Source organism: Octodon degus, unplaced genomic scaffold (assembly GCF_000260255.1).
Source record: "Octodon degus isolate 3935 unplaced genomic scaffold, OctDeg1.0 scaffold00164, whole genome shotgun sequence".
Classification (NCBI taxonomy): Eukaryota; Metazoa; Chordata; class Mammalia; order Rodentia; family Octodontidae; genus Octodon; species Octodon degus.
In genome coordinates this window covers 762,359-779,131 of record NW_004524740.1, presented here as the reverse complement: position 1 = coordinate 779,131, position 16,773 = coordinate 762,359, and the positions used below count along the sequence as shown (strand labels likewise).

The 16,773-nt window shown below is 42.1% G+C and overlaps 1 protein-coding gene across 4 annotated transcripts in view; it reads left to right on the top strand.

Moving 5' to 3' along the window:
- The first annotated feature begins 8,161 nt into the window (after positions 1-8,161).
- The window catches only part of LOC101580430 (C-C motif chemokine 15-like), a 58,523-nt gene continuing 49,911 nt past the window's right edge, over positions 8,162-16,773 (top strand). Inside the window, exons 1-5 of one of the 4 annotated variants that reach the window (XM_004643053.2) lie at positions 8,162-8,321; positions 8,627-8,760; positions 12,917-13,030; positions 13,511-13,622; positions 14,050-14,318. In XM_004643053.2, the coding sequence (XP_004643110.1) occupies positions 8,679-8,760; positions 12,917-13,030; positions 13,511-13,622; positions 14,050-14,203 (462 nt within the window). In that variant the 5' untranslated portion in view covers positions 8,162-8,321; positions 8,627-8,678 and the 3' untranslated portion in view covers positions 14,204-14,318. Of the gene's footprint in view, positions 8,322-8,541; positions 8,761-12,916; positions 13,031-13,510; positions 13,623-14,049; positions 14,319-16,773 lie in introns of those variants that run through there. The other 3 variants (XM_023703110.1, XM_023703108.1, XM_023703111.1) reach the window with 3 other exon arrangements.

Here is a 16,773-nt window from a genome sequence, read left to right as displayed (position 1 = left end):
GGGGGGGAGAGAGAGAGAGGGAGAGAGAGAGAGAGAGAGAGAGAGAGAGAGAGAGAGAGAGAGAGGAGTTCTTTAATGCACAGGATCTTGGATGGGGTTGGAAGAGCAGTTTCAGGATATCAGCCCACTGCCTGGTTTACAGCTGTTTGCCAAGAGGATATGAATTACAACAGGCTAAATAGAGCAGCACTTCGCTCACACAGAGAAGAGCCCAGGGAGGATCCAGGAGCAGTAGTTCCCCCATTGCCAGCAGGCCATATCCCACATACAATGGAGGTCAATGACCTATCCCTCTGGACAGCTTCGTTGGCCAAGTGTCACATGACACAGATGAATAAGAACAACAGAGAACATGCTGAGTGTGGAGCAGAGAAAGATTCAGCAGTCATCCCTATGATACTCACATAGACTCTTTACTTTTTGGTAAAGAAGGCTTCCAAGCATGCATATGACTGCCTTTCCCAGCAGGATGTGCAGCTGGCCTGACAGAGCTAGAAATTTGTCTTCGTTTGATGCAATAAGCTACCTCAAGGCATTTCTTTGTTCACCAGGGATTTTTACTTCACAACTGAAAGAATGTTATTGGGCTGCTTTGCCACAGTTTGATCTGGATGGTGCCCCATGGGAAGAGTTTCTGCTAAGTCACCTCAGAAGCAGCTGGCTTAACTCCTGGCCTGTTCCACCCTTTACAGGTGACTTTAGCCTCTACACAGTTCTAGTCCACCAGATGAAATCAGGCATCTGGAATGGGTTCACTGGGAAATTTAAGATACTGCAACCCAGTTCAGGAGAGACCCCTTTCCTCTGAAGAGAGCTATACATTCTGAGGATTTGGGACCAGTTAGGAGCACAGATGCCCAATATGTGAAAAACCAATAAGGAAGGAGTAGGAAGCGAAACTGAAAATAACAGTGGACAATTTCCATAGATGAAGTGTCTGGCTGGGAAACAAAGTAGGTTACCTCCATGTGAGGTATTCTACTCAAATCTGTTGGCTCTTGTCCTATGCTTTTATGTAATATTATAGGGTATCTCAGTATGATAAATGTGCCATTCAACCATACATCATGGGACGTGGTTGGGAGCTACAATTGCACCCCAAGATGACTGGATATTTGATGTTTTTGTAAAGGCAGGAGTTGTAGGGTGTGCTAAGCAATTTTTTGAAATAATTACAGTAAACACCTCATATAGGAGTTGTAAAATAACATATACAAGGCTCATAGTATAGTTTCTTGAACATGGACAGCACTCAGTGAGCATTGAATTTGTTATTAATAGCCTTGCAAAACTTCTGAGGCTACAAGATCCCTGGAGTGTAGCACAGGGGACCCTGTTGCTTATGCCAAGCTAAGTAACAGTTGCATGTGCTGCTGGAGTAAGCACAGCCAAGCCAAGTAACAATTAGAGCTGATCTGAATCTTAAATGTCACTGAGGATGATTAGTGATGAGAGGAACAGAGAAGTAATAAGAACTAAGCACACAAAAACCACTCACAATGTTTCCTGTGTTGAGGAAATGGCAATAGGTTATAAGGTCAGACATTTGGTTTTGCATTTTTTGCCTTTACTGAACAAATATGTGTTTTATCCTACAGCAGACTCCTCAGTGTGTCACTTCCATTCTATTAGCCTCTTACTTCAGCCACCCTTGTAGCAGCCAGCTGTGCACAGGCTTTGCCCAGCTTCATGGAGGTACAGTCCAAGTGCTCCTTACTTTATCAAGTGTACCCTAGTTTTTCTGATCAGGGAGTCTCTGGTGCTGAGACACAAACAGCCTACAGGAACCTGCTCAATGCTTCAGCATGTTCAGCCTGGAAGTTCTAGACAAGCTCTCATGCCTGAACAGGCTGAGGAGCCAAGGGAAAGCACAGGGAAGAAGCAGATGAATGCAACGACTTGCCCTGTGGGCATCAGCTGCCTCTCCCCTCAGCCACAGCAGTGTGAATATAGCAGGACTGTGAGCTGAAAGACTGTGGTGGCAATGAAAAATATGCAGGGTCCCACATGATGAGCTTCTCTTTCACCAAGGCCACCTTCTCTATTGCCACTATTGCCCTATGAATGCCACCTGCCAGCAGCAGAGGAGACGTTGAGTCTCAGTATGGCACCAACCCATCTTCCTCAAGGAGAAAGGAAGCTTTAGGGAGACAGGATCATCTTGGGCCCTTGCACCTTTCAAGTAAAAAAAAAAAAATCCAAGTATAACAGAAACACTGAAGATCTGTTTGTTTGTTTGTTTGTTTTTTCCTATCTCTCTTTACCAGTATTGACTCTGCATTCCCAATCATCCAAAGATTTACAGGATGCCCGAGCAGACAAAATGGTATTTGCACAACTTTGGCTCAAAGAAAAGAATCCACTTAACAACAAGTTCTGTGAGTCCATGGACATATGGAACCGACCAGTATTACCGTAAGCTTTAGCACCCAGAAACAATCAGATCAAAAGGATATTAGAATGTTACTAACTTGGCTAAGGAGTCAAAAATTTCTGAGTTGAAACCTGTTCTGAAACACAGAGTAATATGTGATGTTATGTCCCCAGTAGCCAGGATTCCCAGTGGTCTGTTCCTGGTGTCCTTCCCCGATAACATGAGGCTGTGCATGAGGACAGTGAAGACCTAGAACCCATAACTATGGCCCCCAGGAGCTAATGGATGGTGAGGGCCCCCAACAATGTCTCACACACGTCTGTATCAAGGATCTGCACTGGGAAGGCCCAAAAGTGATGGAAGCTAGAAAGTCTGTGCCAGCAAGATGAAGGATCTGTGCCCACAGGCTGAGGGGCCTACACCGGAGCCAGGGAGCGACGCTCAAGGTAAGGACAAGAGCCTCCCTGAAATGCACTGAAGCCATCCTCCACGGCGACAAGAACCCAAGCTCCTCCAATGATGAAAACAGCCAAGTTCATATCAGGAAAGTCAATGCGGCGTGCTTCTTCAGGAGAACCAACAGCACACCATCTTCCCCTCCTGTTCTCCTTTTACACTGTTGGCAACAATCTTCAGGTGGGCCTTTCACATGGCAAACCATGCTAATTCAGCTCAGCTGGGCATTGTTATAAGTTGGCCATTAGTTAATTAAACTACAGTAGGCCTGGCTGGTCTCTGCTCCATGGAGCCTCCTTAAAACACAAGTAGCAAGAAGTCATTAAGATGGCTATGGGCTGGAACCATCTAGACTGGTGATAGCCTATAGAAATATAATACAACTCACATAAATATTTTTTTAATTTTCCCATAGCTATATATAAAAAGCAAAAAATGAAATTCATTCAATAATATATTTTATTTAATTCAGTATACCCCCAATTTTTTTCTTTCAACAAATGATCAATATAAAAAATTACTGAGTTGGGGTGGTACTAAATCTCTGGAATCCACTGTGTAGTTAACACATTCAGCCTATCCTGATTTAGCTTAGTCCATCTGCAGCATTCAGCAGCTTCTTGTGGCAGTTGCAATTTTTGACAGTGCAGACTCAGAGTCTTCCTCATTCCTGTGTCTGGCACCTAGGCTGGGATAATGTGGAGACTGTGCTCATTTGGAAATATCAACCAGAACACATGCATGTGGCTTGGGCTCCCTCATATCTGAGTAGCCTCAAGCTTCTCAGCCTCTTCCTATGTTAGACCAGTGCTCCAGAACCAAGATGTCAGCGGTCAGGATGGAAGCACCAGGACTTCTCCTGAACTAGCCTCAGAGTTCATGTGATTGTAGCTTCACAGGGAGAGGACATAAACTCCACTGCTTAGTGGCAAGATTGTCAAAGAATTTGGGGCTTATCTTCAAATGTTACAGGCACAGAAACTCAGAGATAAATGCTTTCCCTGTACTTCTCAGACAAAGTATTCTGAGATGTATTTCATAAGTCTCTTAAAAAAAAAATCCAAGCAGAGTCAAGCACCAGTCCCTCTTGTGGGTCCTGTCTCCCACTCATGCTCCCAGGAGCATGTCCCAGATAAACTAACTGCACCTAAGAGTTTCCATGTATTTAAGTTCAGGAGAACTAAGGCTAAATTAAGGACTATGTGCTATACACTAGGGGAATAGCAGGGCACAATGTTCTCATGCAGTATATGTTCTGGAGGGAGAGATAAATATTAAAAGGTTTAGGGATGACATATCTAGTATGTCAGATAATGTTAAATTCATACAAGAAGATACAATATTTCTTCAGATTTGAGTGGAGGTGCTCATATGTTAGAGTGCTGACCGTTGAGAGCAAAGCAATCAGACAGAGGAAATGAAAAGCCACAGGCTGGAGGCAACTTTCATAACTGAAGCACAATGAATGAGGGACAAGTTGTAAAATGTAAAAACAGAGCAAATATGGACCAGATATCCAAAGGCTTCTAGCTTGTTGTAAGGACTGGGCTTTGTACTGAGTGGGATTAAATTCATTGCAGGGTTTTGCACAGGATTGATGGATCTAACTTAAAGAGGATGGCTGTGACTGCAGTGTTCAGAATAAAGAGAGCAAGTGGAGAAGCACGGAAACACGTTGAGAGGCTTTTGCAATAGACCTGGTGGCAGACAAGGGTGGGGTAGGCCAGCTGGAAAGAGGTGAGGTGGCGAGGAGCATGGTGTCTGTATTCCTAGTTCTTGACACAGAGTACCAGGAATGCTTGAAATTTCCCAAGTGATGAGGCAGAAAAGGTGAAAGAAATGTTGTCATTCATAATAACAGACTTGGATTTATGTTAATGAGGTGATTTTGAAAAGCCCCTAAGGGTGAAGGTTGGTTACAAAAGAATCAACCTTTAGGAGGTTGGAATTTTCAGATTTCCCCCCCAATTTCCCTGGAGAGCAGAGGGCCTGGTGATTGACTTGATCACCAAAGGTCAAGATTTAATCAGTCATGATTGCTATAAAGCCTCTAAAAACTTCCAAAAGGATGAGGTTTAGAGCACTTCTGCATTGGAAAACAAGTGGAAGCATCAGGTGAGTGGCACAACTGCAGAGGACAAAGAAGCTCCATGCCCCTTCCCCACACCTTGTCCTTTGTGGTGGGAAAATGATGACAAAAGCAATATTGAAAGAGCTTTTCAAAATGGAGTCACAAGACCATTAAGGCTAGGGAGATAGTTCTGTGGTCTAAGTGCCTGCCTGGCAAGAACAAGGACCTGGGTTCGATTCCCAGGTGCGCCATGCTGGCCCAAAACTGGGTGTGGTGGTGCATGCCCGTAATCCCAGCAGTGGGAAGGCTAAAATGGGAAGATCACTATGAGTTTAAACAGCATAGTGAACCCCTTATCAAAAAAAAAAAAGAAAAAATTTTTAAAAAGAGGACCACCAAGGAAAAAAGAGCTATGTACAACTCCTTGCTGCCTAAAATGTGAGCATGGGTTACCTTCTAATTGAAGGTAGCTGTAACAAATAATAACATTATGCCTAGATGCTTTTGCTTTATAATTTTTTTTTTTTTTTGTATTTAGGACAGGGTGTACAGGGTCTCACTGCATAGATCAGACTCATAGTGATCCTGTTTACAGCCTCCCAAGTGCTGGGATTACAGGGGAGTGCCACCATGCACAGTCTCAATCAATGGGGGTGGGGTCAGGACCCCAGGCCTGGGGGGTCAAACTCCAGCCTCTGCATCTGCCTAAGCAAGCAAGTGCTTTAATCTGCTGAGCTTAAAAGGCCAGCCCTTTTATTAAACTTTTTAAACGAAGTATATACCTTATTTTCTTTGTCATCTATTGGTCACATAGCTCCTATCACATAGTAACTTATTCTCAATTTTCACAGAAGTTTCCCCACGAAGGAAGTTTTCCTGCCTTGGAATTAGTTGACAATGCTTACTCAATATAACTTCTCACTCCCTTGCCTTTTTCAGAACACCAAGTTAGAGCTATCTGAGTATGTGTTTCAGATTGCAATTCCTAAAGTTACTGGACTACAACCTTGGATGGCGTAAAGAAGCTCTCACCCTCAAAGCTCCATTCTGGAGGACGCTTGGCCCAGCAAATTTGTGCTAATCAGCTTTCCATCACTGTGACTGAAGGCCTGAGCACAATCAACTTAAAGAAAAAAGATTTGGCTTCATGTTTTCAGAAGTTGTAGTCCATGGTCCACTGCTTTATTATTTCTGGGAGTGTGATAAGGCAGAAGATCATGCCAGAAGGGCATGGCCAATGAGGCTGGGGACAAGATGGACCCCTAGTGACACATGTCCTCCTCCAGTAAGACCTCCACCTCCTAAAGTTTCCACCACTTCTCAATGGCACCAGTAGCTGGGAATGAAGCCTGCAAAGCGTGAGCTTCTGGGAGATAAAGATCCAAATCAGAATGGGGCTTTTATAGGGAGGGAGAAGAGGAACAGGGCAGGATGTCTAGATACTAAATGGGATCGCCATCATCTAGGCTAGTGTTTTCTTTTGACTTCTGCACTAGAACACTGAAATGCAATCCAATATCCTGGAGCTAGTCCCTAGAGTTCCTCTAGACAGACAACTTTTTTGCAAGTTAAGCCTCCCAGTTTACATTTTGTGTCAGTTGACACAGAACATTAGAAGAGTAAGAAGAGGTGTGACACACTCTGATGTTATCTGAAGGTCACCGGATGTTCCCAGGTTCTCTAAATCTAAAGAAAGGTTATTTAGCCATAAACAGCTTAACCATTTGCACAGCATTTCTCTTTATAATTTAGAAGGCTGGACCAAAAGGAAGGGGTGATTCTGGTGCAAAGATTGGGGGGAGCAACCTTTCAGAGGGTCACAGGGAGGGGAAGCAAAAGTCACTCAAGGACAAATCACAAAGAAACTAAGGCTCCAAACAAAGTCTTTTTAACTTTTATAGTGTGTAGTTTGGACTTATCAGTCACATCTCTTCATCTGGTTCTTTCTGAGTGCTGGGCTTTCTAATAAACTGGTAGGAAAATTAGTAAAATATTTTCATGAATTCTATGAGCTGTTCTAGCAAGATATCACATCTGAAATCAGGGTCATGGAATCCCGAGATCTATAGCCAGTTCAGGCAGAAGTCATGGGAAACATGAGAACCCACAATTGAGGACTGGAGCCTAAAATGGAGAAAGACTCAGAGACTGAAGGGCTGTGGGGTCCCTGCCAACCGCACAAAGATGGTGTCAGAAGGGAAATATTGAGAGTGACAAAATAGAGGAGAAACCAAGATTTCTCTTTCAAGGAATAAGCTTAACTGCCTCTGTGACAGGGTAATAATATCATTAAGCTTCTATTCTGGATGTTTAATAACTAAAGCTTGCAGACCAAAAGTTAGAGAGATAGATGAGCTAAAAGGATAGCCAATATTTTGACCCTAGCCCTCCAAGGTCAGTGAGGACTCAGGACAGAAGAGAACCTCTGCTGTGACATCTTATAAATAAGTGGTGTCCCAAATTTTCTGATCAAGACCCCATAATTATGGGGCCACAGAGGAAAGTGATCGATGATGTATAGTGTGCCTAAGGAGAGTCACCTAGAGAAAAAAAATTCTCTCGGGCTCTCACAGAGAGCAAATTGGTCAAGCAATGGCCATGATTCATCCACATGGCTGACACTGACAAAAGATCCACAAGGTGCTGTACATCATTCCAGGGTAAATCCTGAGGGGATTTGACTGACCTTGTCAGATAGCAAAGGTTACATTTATAGTTATATAGGTCTTGCTTTAACTTGGTCTTAACCATCCAGCAGCAAAGTGTAACCACGAGGTATAAAAAAAAAAGCTATATAAATATGCTGAGCTGTAAAAGGCTCAAGTCAGCAACTTCTGACAATTGCCAGCTGTGCTAATAACTCACTACTATTGTGGACTATTGGACTACATTGGGTTATTTGCTGAATTCAAGTACCTACAGTCTTTGGACTGGCATCAAACTGAAAAGGGCTTTTGAAGACTTCTCCAATCACAGATTTACTAACTGGAATGGAACACCCATCTCTGATGAAACAAAACAAAAAAAGGTGGTTATGCTAGGAGCCAGGTAAGCTAGAAAACAGATCAAATGTTTATAGGCAGCACTAGACCCCAGTGCCTAAAGCAAACAAGCTACCTCAGTCCTAAGATAAACATCCTGTCAGTTAAAGTCAGCTATTAGTCACTAGGAAACCTTGCGTCACATGTTACTAACTTTGCAAAAGTATAAATAAAATACCGTTTTATTGTGGAAAAAAGAAAAGAGTCAGTGTATGTTTTTGAAGGTAGAGCCAAAAGTACTTGCTAATGAATTAGATGGAGTGTGTGAGAAAGGAGGGATTCAAGCCTATCCAGACACAGAGGAGAATCGCATAACCCGGCTTACAAGTTACAGCTCTCGCTAAGGAGCCTGCATTCACAGGCTATTAAGAACTGGAAGGTCAGTCTGTTCTGGGGGTTCAGAACACCCCAATTTAGAGGACCAATGAATCCAATGTTACAAAGGATCCATCCTAAAATATTTACTCTCTTTTCCAGTAGCCATATGGACTGTTAGGGAACTCCATCAGGACGGTCCAAGTCACCTCTGCACTCACTTCCTATTGCAGGCTTGGCCCTCTGCTTCCTGTTCTGTGCTCAGCCTTTGTTCCCTCTTTTAGAAATCGTGGGCTGACTAGGATGTAGCAGCAAAGAACAGCATTTTGACCTCTGCTCTGACTTCCTGATCTTCACCTCGAAAGGCAGACTAAGAAGGCAGGGAGCCCAAGAGCCCTCAGGCCAACTCTGCCTGCTCACCATGAGGATCATGATGTCCACGGCTGCCCTTGCCATCCTCATCATAGCAGCTGCCCTTGAAGCCCAGGATGACGACGTATATGGTGAGTCAAATGAGGTTCTTACTGGAGGCCAGGGCCACAGTAAAAGTCTAGGGAGGAGATACAGAGGGGCACCACTGTACCCCACAGCTACTCTTGATCTCATGAAACTTACTTGAAAGCAACAGCAGGGAATAGACATCCTTCCCTCGATAGTCTTTGTTCTCTGGGAAAACTCTATACATAACTTGATCTTACTTGGGGAAATAATAATTCTAGAACACTGGTACACAGTCAATCATAAATCCATCATTTTGGAAAGGAAGTAGTAAGACTGTCCAGGGAAATGACTTGCCCCACATCACCTAACCATTCCTATTTTTTATTTAACAACTGAAAAGTATCTAATATTTCCTGTACATAGGGCAGGCACTGCTGCAGATGTTTTAGAGATGTCAACATATTTATGCCTCCTAACAACCCTGTACAGCAGATAGGTTAAAGAACTTGAATTAGCCCTATTTAAAGGGGAAAAACAGTGGGACATCAGTAATCTTATTGTTTTGAGAACTATTTTAGTTTTATAAATGAAGAAAAAAGAGGCCTACAAATATGAGATAACTTATTTATGATCACACAACTACTAAGCAGTAGAATTAGGATAGGAGATACTATGGAAGCAGTAATGCAAAGACTAAAGCATTTGAGGGTTTTTTAAAAATTTTTTATGCAAGCCACCCCAGGTCATATCAAGCATTGTACAACACATGTTAATACCTCAATAAATCAAATTCACGTGGGCATACAGCATCCCTGGCTGTCCTTGGAGAATGATCTCTGGCCCCCAAACAGATAACAAAAGATATAGGTGCTCAGATCTTTTTATGGTGTACACCACTTCCTGTACTTAAACTCTTGATTACATGTAATACATGAAACAAGATAATTCTAGTAAATAGTTGTTAGGCTGTAATGTTACAAAAGGTAGCAAAGCTGATCTTTTGTGATGCGTTCCTATAATCCCAGAACTTCAGGACACTTAGGCAGGAGAATCACAACTTTGAATCCAGCCCAGTCACCTTAGCAAAATGCTGCCTCAAAACTAAAATACACAGAACAGACTGGGAATATAGCTCAGGGTAAAGGCCCTGGTTTCAATCCCTGAAATCCATGAAAAAAAAAATAATGAAAAGTATTAAAAGAAGTCTTTACCTGTTCAGTCCTGATACACTTTTTAAATAATATTTTGAAGTCGCATCTGGCTCACTGCACAGACGTGGAGCTTCCAGATCTGAAGAGCTCTCTGTATAGAGAAAATGAGCTGCAAATGATGGAAAGCAATTGCTGGGCAAAGTTGGTAGCTGAATTCTTATTGCCAAGTTTATTCATTATGTTTTATATGAAATGTAAATAATAATTTAAAAGCTACATTTATTCTTTTTCTGCTACTTTATTCTGTGATACAGTCAATTATGGAAATTAAATTTAAGTTAGAAAATTGGCAAGAAGGAAGGGAGGTAGGAAGGATTAAAGAAGGAAGGAAGGGAAGAAAAATGGAAGGGAGGGTTAGAAGAAGTTTAACTGTATTTGCCTAATTATAGCAATGTAGCTCTACAATTTATGCAAAATCTTTGGGGTTACTTGAATTTTGGATTTCAAAGTTTTGAGGCTTTTTAAAAGTTAGTTATTATAATGTCCAGTAATTCCACCTCTGGGTATATACCCAACAGAATTGAAAACAGACAGATGGAAAGATTTTAATATACCCATGTATTGACAATAAGCAAAAGGTAGAAGCATTGTACATGTCTATCAGTGGGAAAATAGGGAACTAAAATGTAGTAGGCAGTGGCTCACATCTACAATCCCAGCACTCCGGAGGCTGAGGCAGGAGGATCATTGTGAGTTCCAAATCAGCCTGGGCTACAACGTGAGCTCCAGGCCAGGTTGCACTGTGTAGTGAGAACCTGTCTCAAAAGGACTTAAAAAAATTAATTAATTAAAATAAAAAAGCTCTTTCCATTTTGTAAGATGGCAGGCAAAAAAACTGAGAAGCTAGCCACTAAAGAGAGGGGCCGGGGAGATGGTTCAGTGGAATAAGTGCTTCCCTGGCAAGCGCAAGGGCCTGAGTTCAATCCCCGGTTCCGAAAAATAAATAAATAAATAAATTTAAAAAAGAGAAGAAACCCAAAGCCAAGAAGGCTGCTTCCAGTGGTGCTGGTAAAAAGGCTTAGGTGAAGGCAAAAAAAGTCTAGGAAGGGGTAGCGCCACTGCAGCCGAAATCCTGTCCTGGTCAGAGAAATTGGTAGATACTCCCAACCTGCTATGTATTCTGGAAAGGCTTTATACAAGAGGAAGTACACAGCTGCTAAATCAAAGGTTCAGAAGAAAAAGGAGAAAGTTCTCGCTACTATCACAAAACCAGTTGGTGGGAACAAAAATGGAGGTACCTGGGTGCTTAAGCTTTGAAAAATGTCTAGATACTGCCCTACTGAAAGATGTACCCTGAAAGCTCTTGAGCTATGGTAAGAAACCCTTCAGGCAGCATGTGAGGAAACTTGAGCTAGCATCACTCCCGGCGCCATCTTGATCATCCTCACCAGGCATCACAGAGGCAAGAGAGTGGTCTTCCTGACGCAGTTGGCCAGTGGCTTGCTACTTGTGACTGGGCCTCTTAGCATTTATCATGTTCCTCTGCGAAGAACACACCAGAAATTTGCCCTTACCACTTCTACAAAACTTGGTATCCGCAAAGTAAAAATTCCCAAACACCCCACTGATGCTTACTTTAAAAAGAAGCAGCTGTGGAAACCCAGACACCAGGAGGGCGAGATCTTTGACACAAAGAGATACCAGATTTCAGAGCAGCTCAAGGTGGATCAGAAAGTAATGGACTCAGAGATTTTAGCAAAAATCAAAGCTGTTCCTCAGCTCCACGGCTACCTGTGATCCATTTTTGCTCTGACAAATGGAATTTATACTCATATATTAGTGTTGTAAATTTCTTACTAAGAACCTAATTAAATAACTGATACATTTTTTAAAAATAAAATGTAGGAGGAAAACATACAATGAAGTATTATGGAGCCTTGGAATGGAAGGAAATTCTGACATGCTACAATGGGAACATGAAAGATATGATGCTAAGTGAAATAATCCAGATAGGTAAAAGACAAGCATTGTATGATCCCATGCATATTAGTCACTTAGAGTACTGGAATTCCTCCAGATAGAAAATAAACAGGTGGTTTCCAAAGACTGGGGGTCAGAATTCAGTACATACAAAACTGAGATTTGCAAATTGAAAAAAAAAAGTATGACTGGATACCAATGTTAGTTGCACAAAGCTTGAATATATTTAGATACTATGAAATTAAGTACTTACAATTGGTTTACATGATAAATTCCAAGTTGTATGTGTATTGCTATAATATTTAGAAGCCTGGATGTTACTTATCCTTGGTAGGTCTTGGAAGCCGATTTTAATGAACTATAGAAATATTTCCACAACAAACATACAAATATTTGTACTAAGTAAAAAAAAAAAAAAATTGTAAGTAGCCTCGCTTCACTTTATGGACACTGTATCACCCAAGAAAGTAATGAACAACTTGCTGTTTCCAGAGGCCTAGGGAGTCCAGAAGTGCATAGGAAGAGTTGTACGCTGTATCACATGATGCAGATATTTAACTCACCTTTGTTAGGTTGCAGTTTGCTTTCAGTATTTCACGGTCAGTTAAAAATATGCACGTCTCAAAGATTTTTTTTTTTTTTTGTATTTTAGGGAAGGGTTTACAGGGTGTTCAGGGTCTCACTACTAGATTGGATTCATAGTGATCCTCCTGTTTACAGCCTCCCAAGAGCTGGAATTACAGGCAGGTGCCACCACACCCAGTCTCAATTGCTGTCTCAGCACACCTTGGGAGCAGGACTGGCATGGCAGGCCTGGGGATCAAACCCCTGGTCCCTGTGCCTGCTTGCAGGTGCTTTAATCCACTGAGCTATTTGGCCTACCCTCAAAGATTTTTAAAAGATCCCTGGGGGGTTCCAGGGCATTCATTTAGCAAACAGATGCAGAGGCTGCCTAGGGCCAGAGCGGTAACACTGAGCCAGCATCAGTCTCTTTCCTTGGGCTGAGGGTGAGAAACATGGTGCGTGGAGATGCTGGGGACATGTGGCCTCCTCGTCATTGTTCTTCTCATGCTGTTGCATCTTTTAGATTCAGAGATCAGCGGATACCTGGAATCAGAGCATCAATTCAGACCTTCACAACTTAATCTTGATGTACCCCTGAGATCAAAGGAGCGATTCAGACCTTCACGATTTCATTATGGTAAATGACCAGACATGCTAGATACTTAAATGCATTAAGTGGTACAGATCTGCCCCAGGATTCATCTCCCCTCCCAATAGGGGGAGAACAAAAGCATCCTAAGGGTACTTCCAATCCATAGGAAAGATAAGGAGAAGAGATCAGTACCTGCTCCAAAGATACCTTTTCTCTACCCACCTGGCTGACCTGAGAGTCAGCCCCCTGGAGCAGGGTGTGCTCTCCGATGCCTGCACCTGTCTGCAGATGTCTTCCCTTCTCAAGGGGGGCCTCTGGCACTGCTGGGGCTCAGCCCAGGGGCCTCATACATGCTGCTCCACCTGGCAAGGCTCTGAGGCAGGGACATAGCAGCAAATGCTGGCCAAGGGGGAGCAAGCACCCCTTCTGAGTCCTGGGCTGTCTCCATAGTACCCCTCACAATACCCAGCACTGGACTTGAGGGAACAGCCTTGGACTTTCAAATGGCCCTTTCTTTACCTATAGGCTTTCACCATCCTGCTGACTGCTGCTTCTCCTACACTGCACAAAAGATCCGGTGTAAAAACATGAGATACTCTTATGAGACAAGCAGTGCGTGTTTCCTGCCAGCAGTCATGTAAGTACCAAACTCACCCATAGTGGGTTGTGGAGAGCCTGCAGGCTCTTAAATGGGAGACACTGAAGGACGGGTGGCCCCAAAAGTTCCACCCTTCCATCCTGCCAGGGAAGGGGGCAGCTGATGTCCTTATTAGAGGCCTGCAGGGCACCAGAGATGACACATTTCTAGTAAAGAAAAGGAAAGGGAGGCAAGGAAGGAGAAACCAGGCAGCAAGCTGCCCAAGGACATGCCCATGGGTCACTAGGGAGTGCCCTGGGCTGAGAAAGGGTCTCCGGGAGGAGCCTGGCCCTGAGCTGCCTTCTGCGGAGAATGGAAAGAACAAGCTGCATTGAGTGAGGAAGCTGAGGGACTGGGAGGATGGGGCTCTTTGTTGCCATTGCTGAGGACTCTTCACTTTATAACTACTCTCCTCCTTGTCTTCCAGCTTTGTCACCAAGAAGGGGCAACGTGTATGTGCTGACCCCAGAGATCTGACAGTTCAGATTTGCAAGTTTAACCTGACCCAGATCTCAGTTCCCAAAAACCTGGAAAGACTAAAACGCACCTTGGAATTGGGACAAAAATTACCAGCCACCTGACCTTCAGCTTTCTTGTCCCAGCTATCTTGTAGAAGTTTCCTGTGTTGAACTTTAAAAAAAAAAAAAAAAACTTATTGTTTTGTAAATGGATTAATAAACAGTATCTGCATGGACATTCCTGGAGGCTTCTTGATTTGTAACTGCATGGATGTGCCCAGAATCACCTAATTGTTTTTTTCTTCATACTTTTCCAGCAAACGATAAATGAATAAATGGAGGTCCTGAAGCACAATTAGTTAGCACGCCCTATTCATATAAATGCATAAATTTATATATTCATTTTTACTCTCATGACAGTGATATGTGGTGCTTTATAACAAGGCCCTGTCTCCAGAAATATCCCAATTCACTAATGTTAGCTTAAGACAAATGAGAGATATGACAGATAGAATGAATTCTCCTCTATCCTAACCCATATAAATGTCCCCACTTTCAGACTCAAATTTTGGGGAACAAACCGGCCTTTCTACAACCTGGAACTAAGCTTCCAATCCCCCAATAAGCTCCACTCTCTGAAATATCAGGCCTGTCTGCCTCTGCTTCTCCTGTTTTACAGCATTTGGGGGGGCAAGTCCTCATACATTAGGTCAGGGCTGTTTGGGAGCAATATCTAATTTACATTACTTGAGGTTTAAGAGGACAAAGAAATGAGGGAATTATTCAACTTAGGATAAGTGCTGTCATTGAAACAAGAGCATCACAGCACAAAGGGGGACAGACAGACAGACAGACAGACAGACAGACAGACAGAAGAGACATAGAGAGAGAGGCAGAGAGACAGAGACAGAGAGAGACACTGGTCTTTATCCATGGCCTCTGGACTGAAGTACATTCACAGGTCTTTTTATTTTGTATTTTAAGATATCTCTTCCTAAGTCACTAGATTGCTCAAGCTATGCTCAAACTTGAAATCCTCCTAGATCAGGGTCCCAAGATACTGATATTATAAGTATTACCACCATGCCCAGCTGCAATATCTTCAAATAGCTAAAAATGACTCATTCAAATATCATTGAACCCATTACTGAGGGAACCATTCAATTTATTCGAAGATCACTGGAGAAACAGAGATTTATATAGTTAATTGCAGATGATATTCTGAAACAAAAATGCTAAATTAAAGTACAAAATCAATATGATTTTTACAGGATGATAATAAAGCAAAGTTGGGGATTTTCTTCTGGCGGATCAAAATCATTTGCATTTGTGCTTCACAAAGTTATATATAATTTCAATAACTCTAGGTAGACCAACAATCAATAGTAAGTAGACCAACAATGAAAAGCACATTCCCCTATACATTTGGGGAATCCTGAGCTCAGAACATTCTGCTATGACATAGAAAGGCAAGCAGTCATCCTGTGCCTACTTCTTTTTTTAACCAGAATTGATTGGTACAATTTAGACATACATAATGATGACATTCATCATTGAGAATTTGTACCTGTCCATGATACAACATTTTTTTTCATAGATCTGTCTCCCTTCAACAATCCTTCAACCTCCCTCCCTTCCTCATTTACAAAAGCTTTGTTTCCATTCTTCCCATCTTCTCATTTATTTTTACTTTTCTCTTTTCTAACCCTCTTTATTCTCCTGCCCTTTTGAATATTTTCTTCCTAATTCACAATATAAATAACAATATTTTCGTATTTACACTTCCAATTTCTCACACCAGAGAAATAATTCAGTATATGCACATGGGCCTGATCTATTTCATGCAAGAATATGATCTCAAACTGCATCCATTTTCCTATAAATGCCTCATGTGTATCCTTCTTATGGTAGACTAGTACTCCATTCTATTAAAGAACAACAACTTCTTTATCCACTCACCAGGTGATGGGCATTTGGGTTGTTTCCAGAATTTAAGTATTACAAGTTGTGCCACTAGAAACATGGGCATGGATATATCACTATATCATGAAGCTTTTAATTCTATGGTAAAATATAATTTATTTTTTGCCATAATTTTATTGATAAACAAATAGCAATGAGACAGTTTCAAATCAAATCGGTAAGACACTTGCAATACTTAACACACTGCATACATTCTTCTTAGTGGTTAATTGCTGTACAAGAAGCGGACTTGATATCCTATTTACAAACACCATTAGAACAAATCATTCTATTCATGAAGAGACTGTAACTATATATCTATCCTAACCACTGTGAATACACAGATACAAAATGGACATTCATCCATATACCCTTTTTTTGTTAAGTTCCGTTATTTGAATATTCTAGCTGTGTAAACTCAGCAAAATATTCTAAAAGAGTCCAGTAGCCCATAATAGTATTGGGCCTTCCGCTGAACTGGCAATGTCAGAAATTGTTGACCTGAGTTCCCCACAGCTCAACATAACAGCATGACTTAACTTCTTATATTTCGTTTTTATACTTTTCTACTGGATGGTTAAGACCAAGGTAAAGCAGGACCTATGCAACAAGACTTGTAGATTTTTGGTCTGATAAGGTCAGTGAAATCCCCTCAGGATTTATCCTGAGATCCTGTACCTCAGACTTGTAGAACCTCTGTCAGTGTCAGCTATGTGGATGAGTCACGGCCA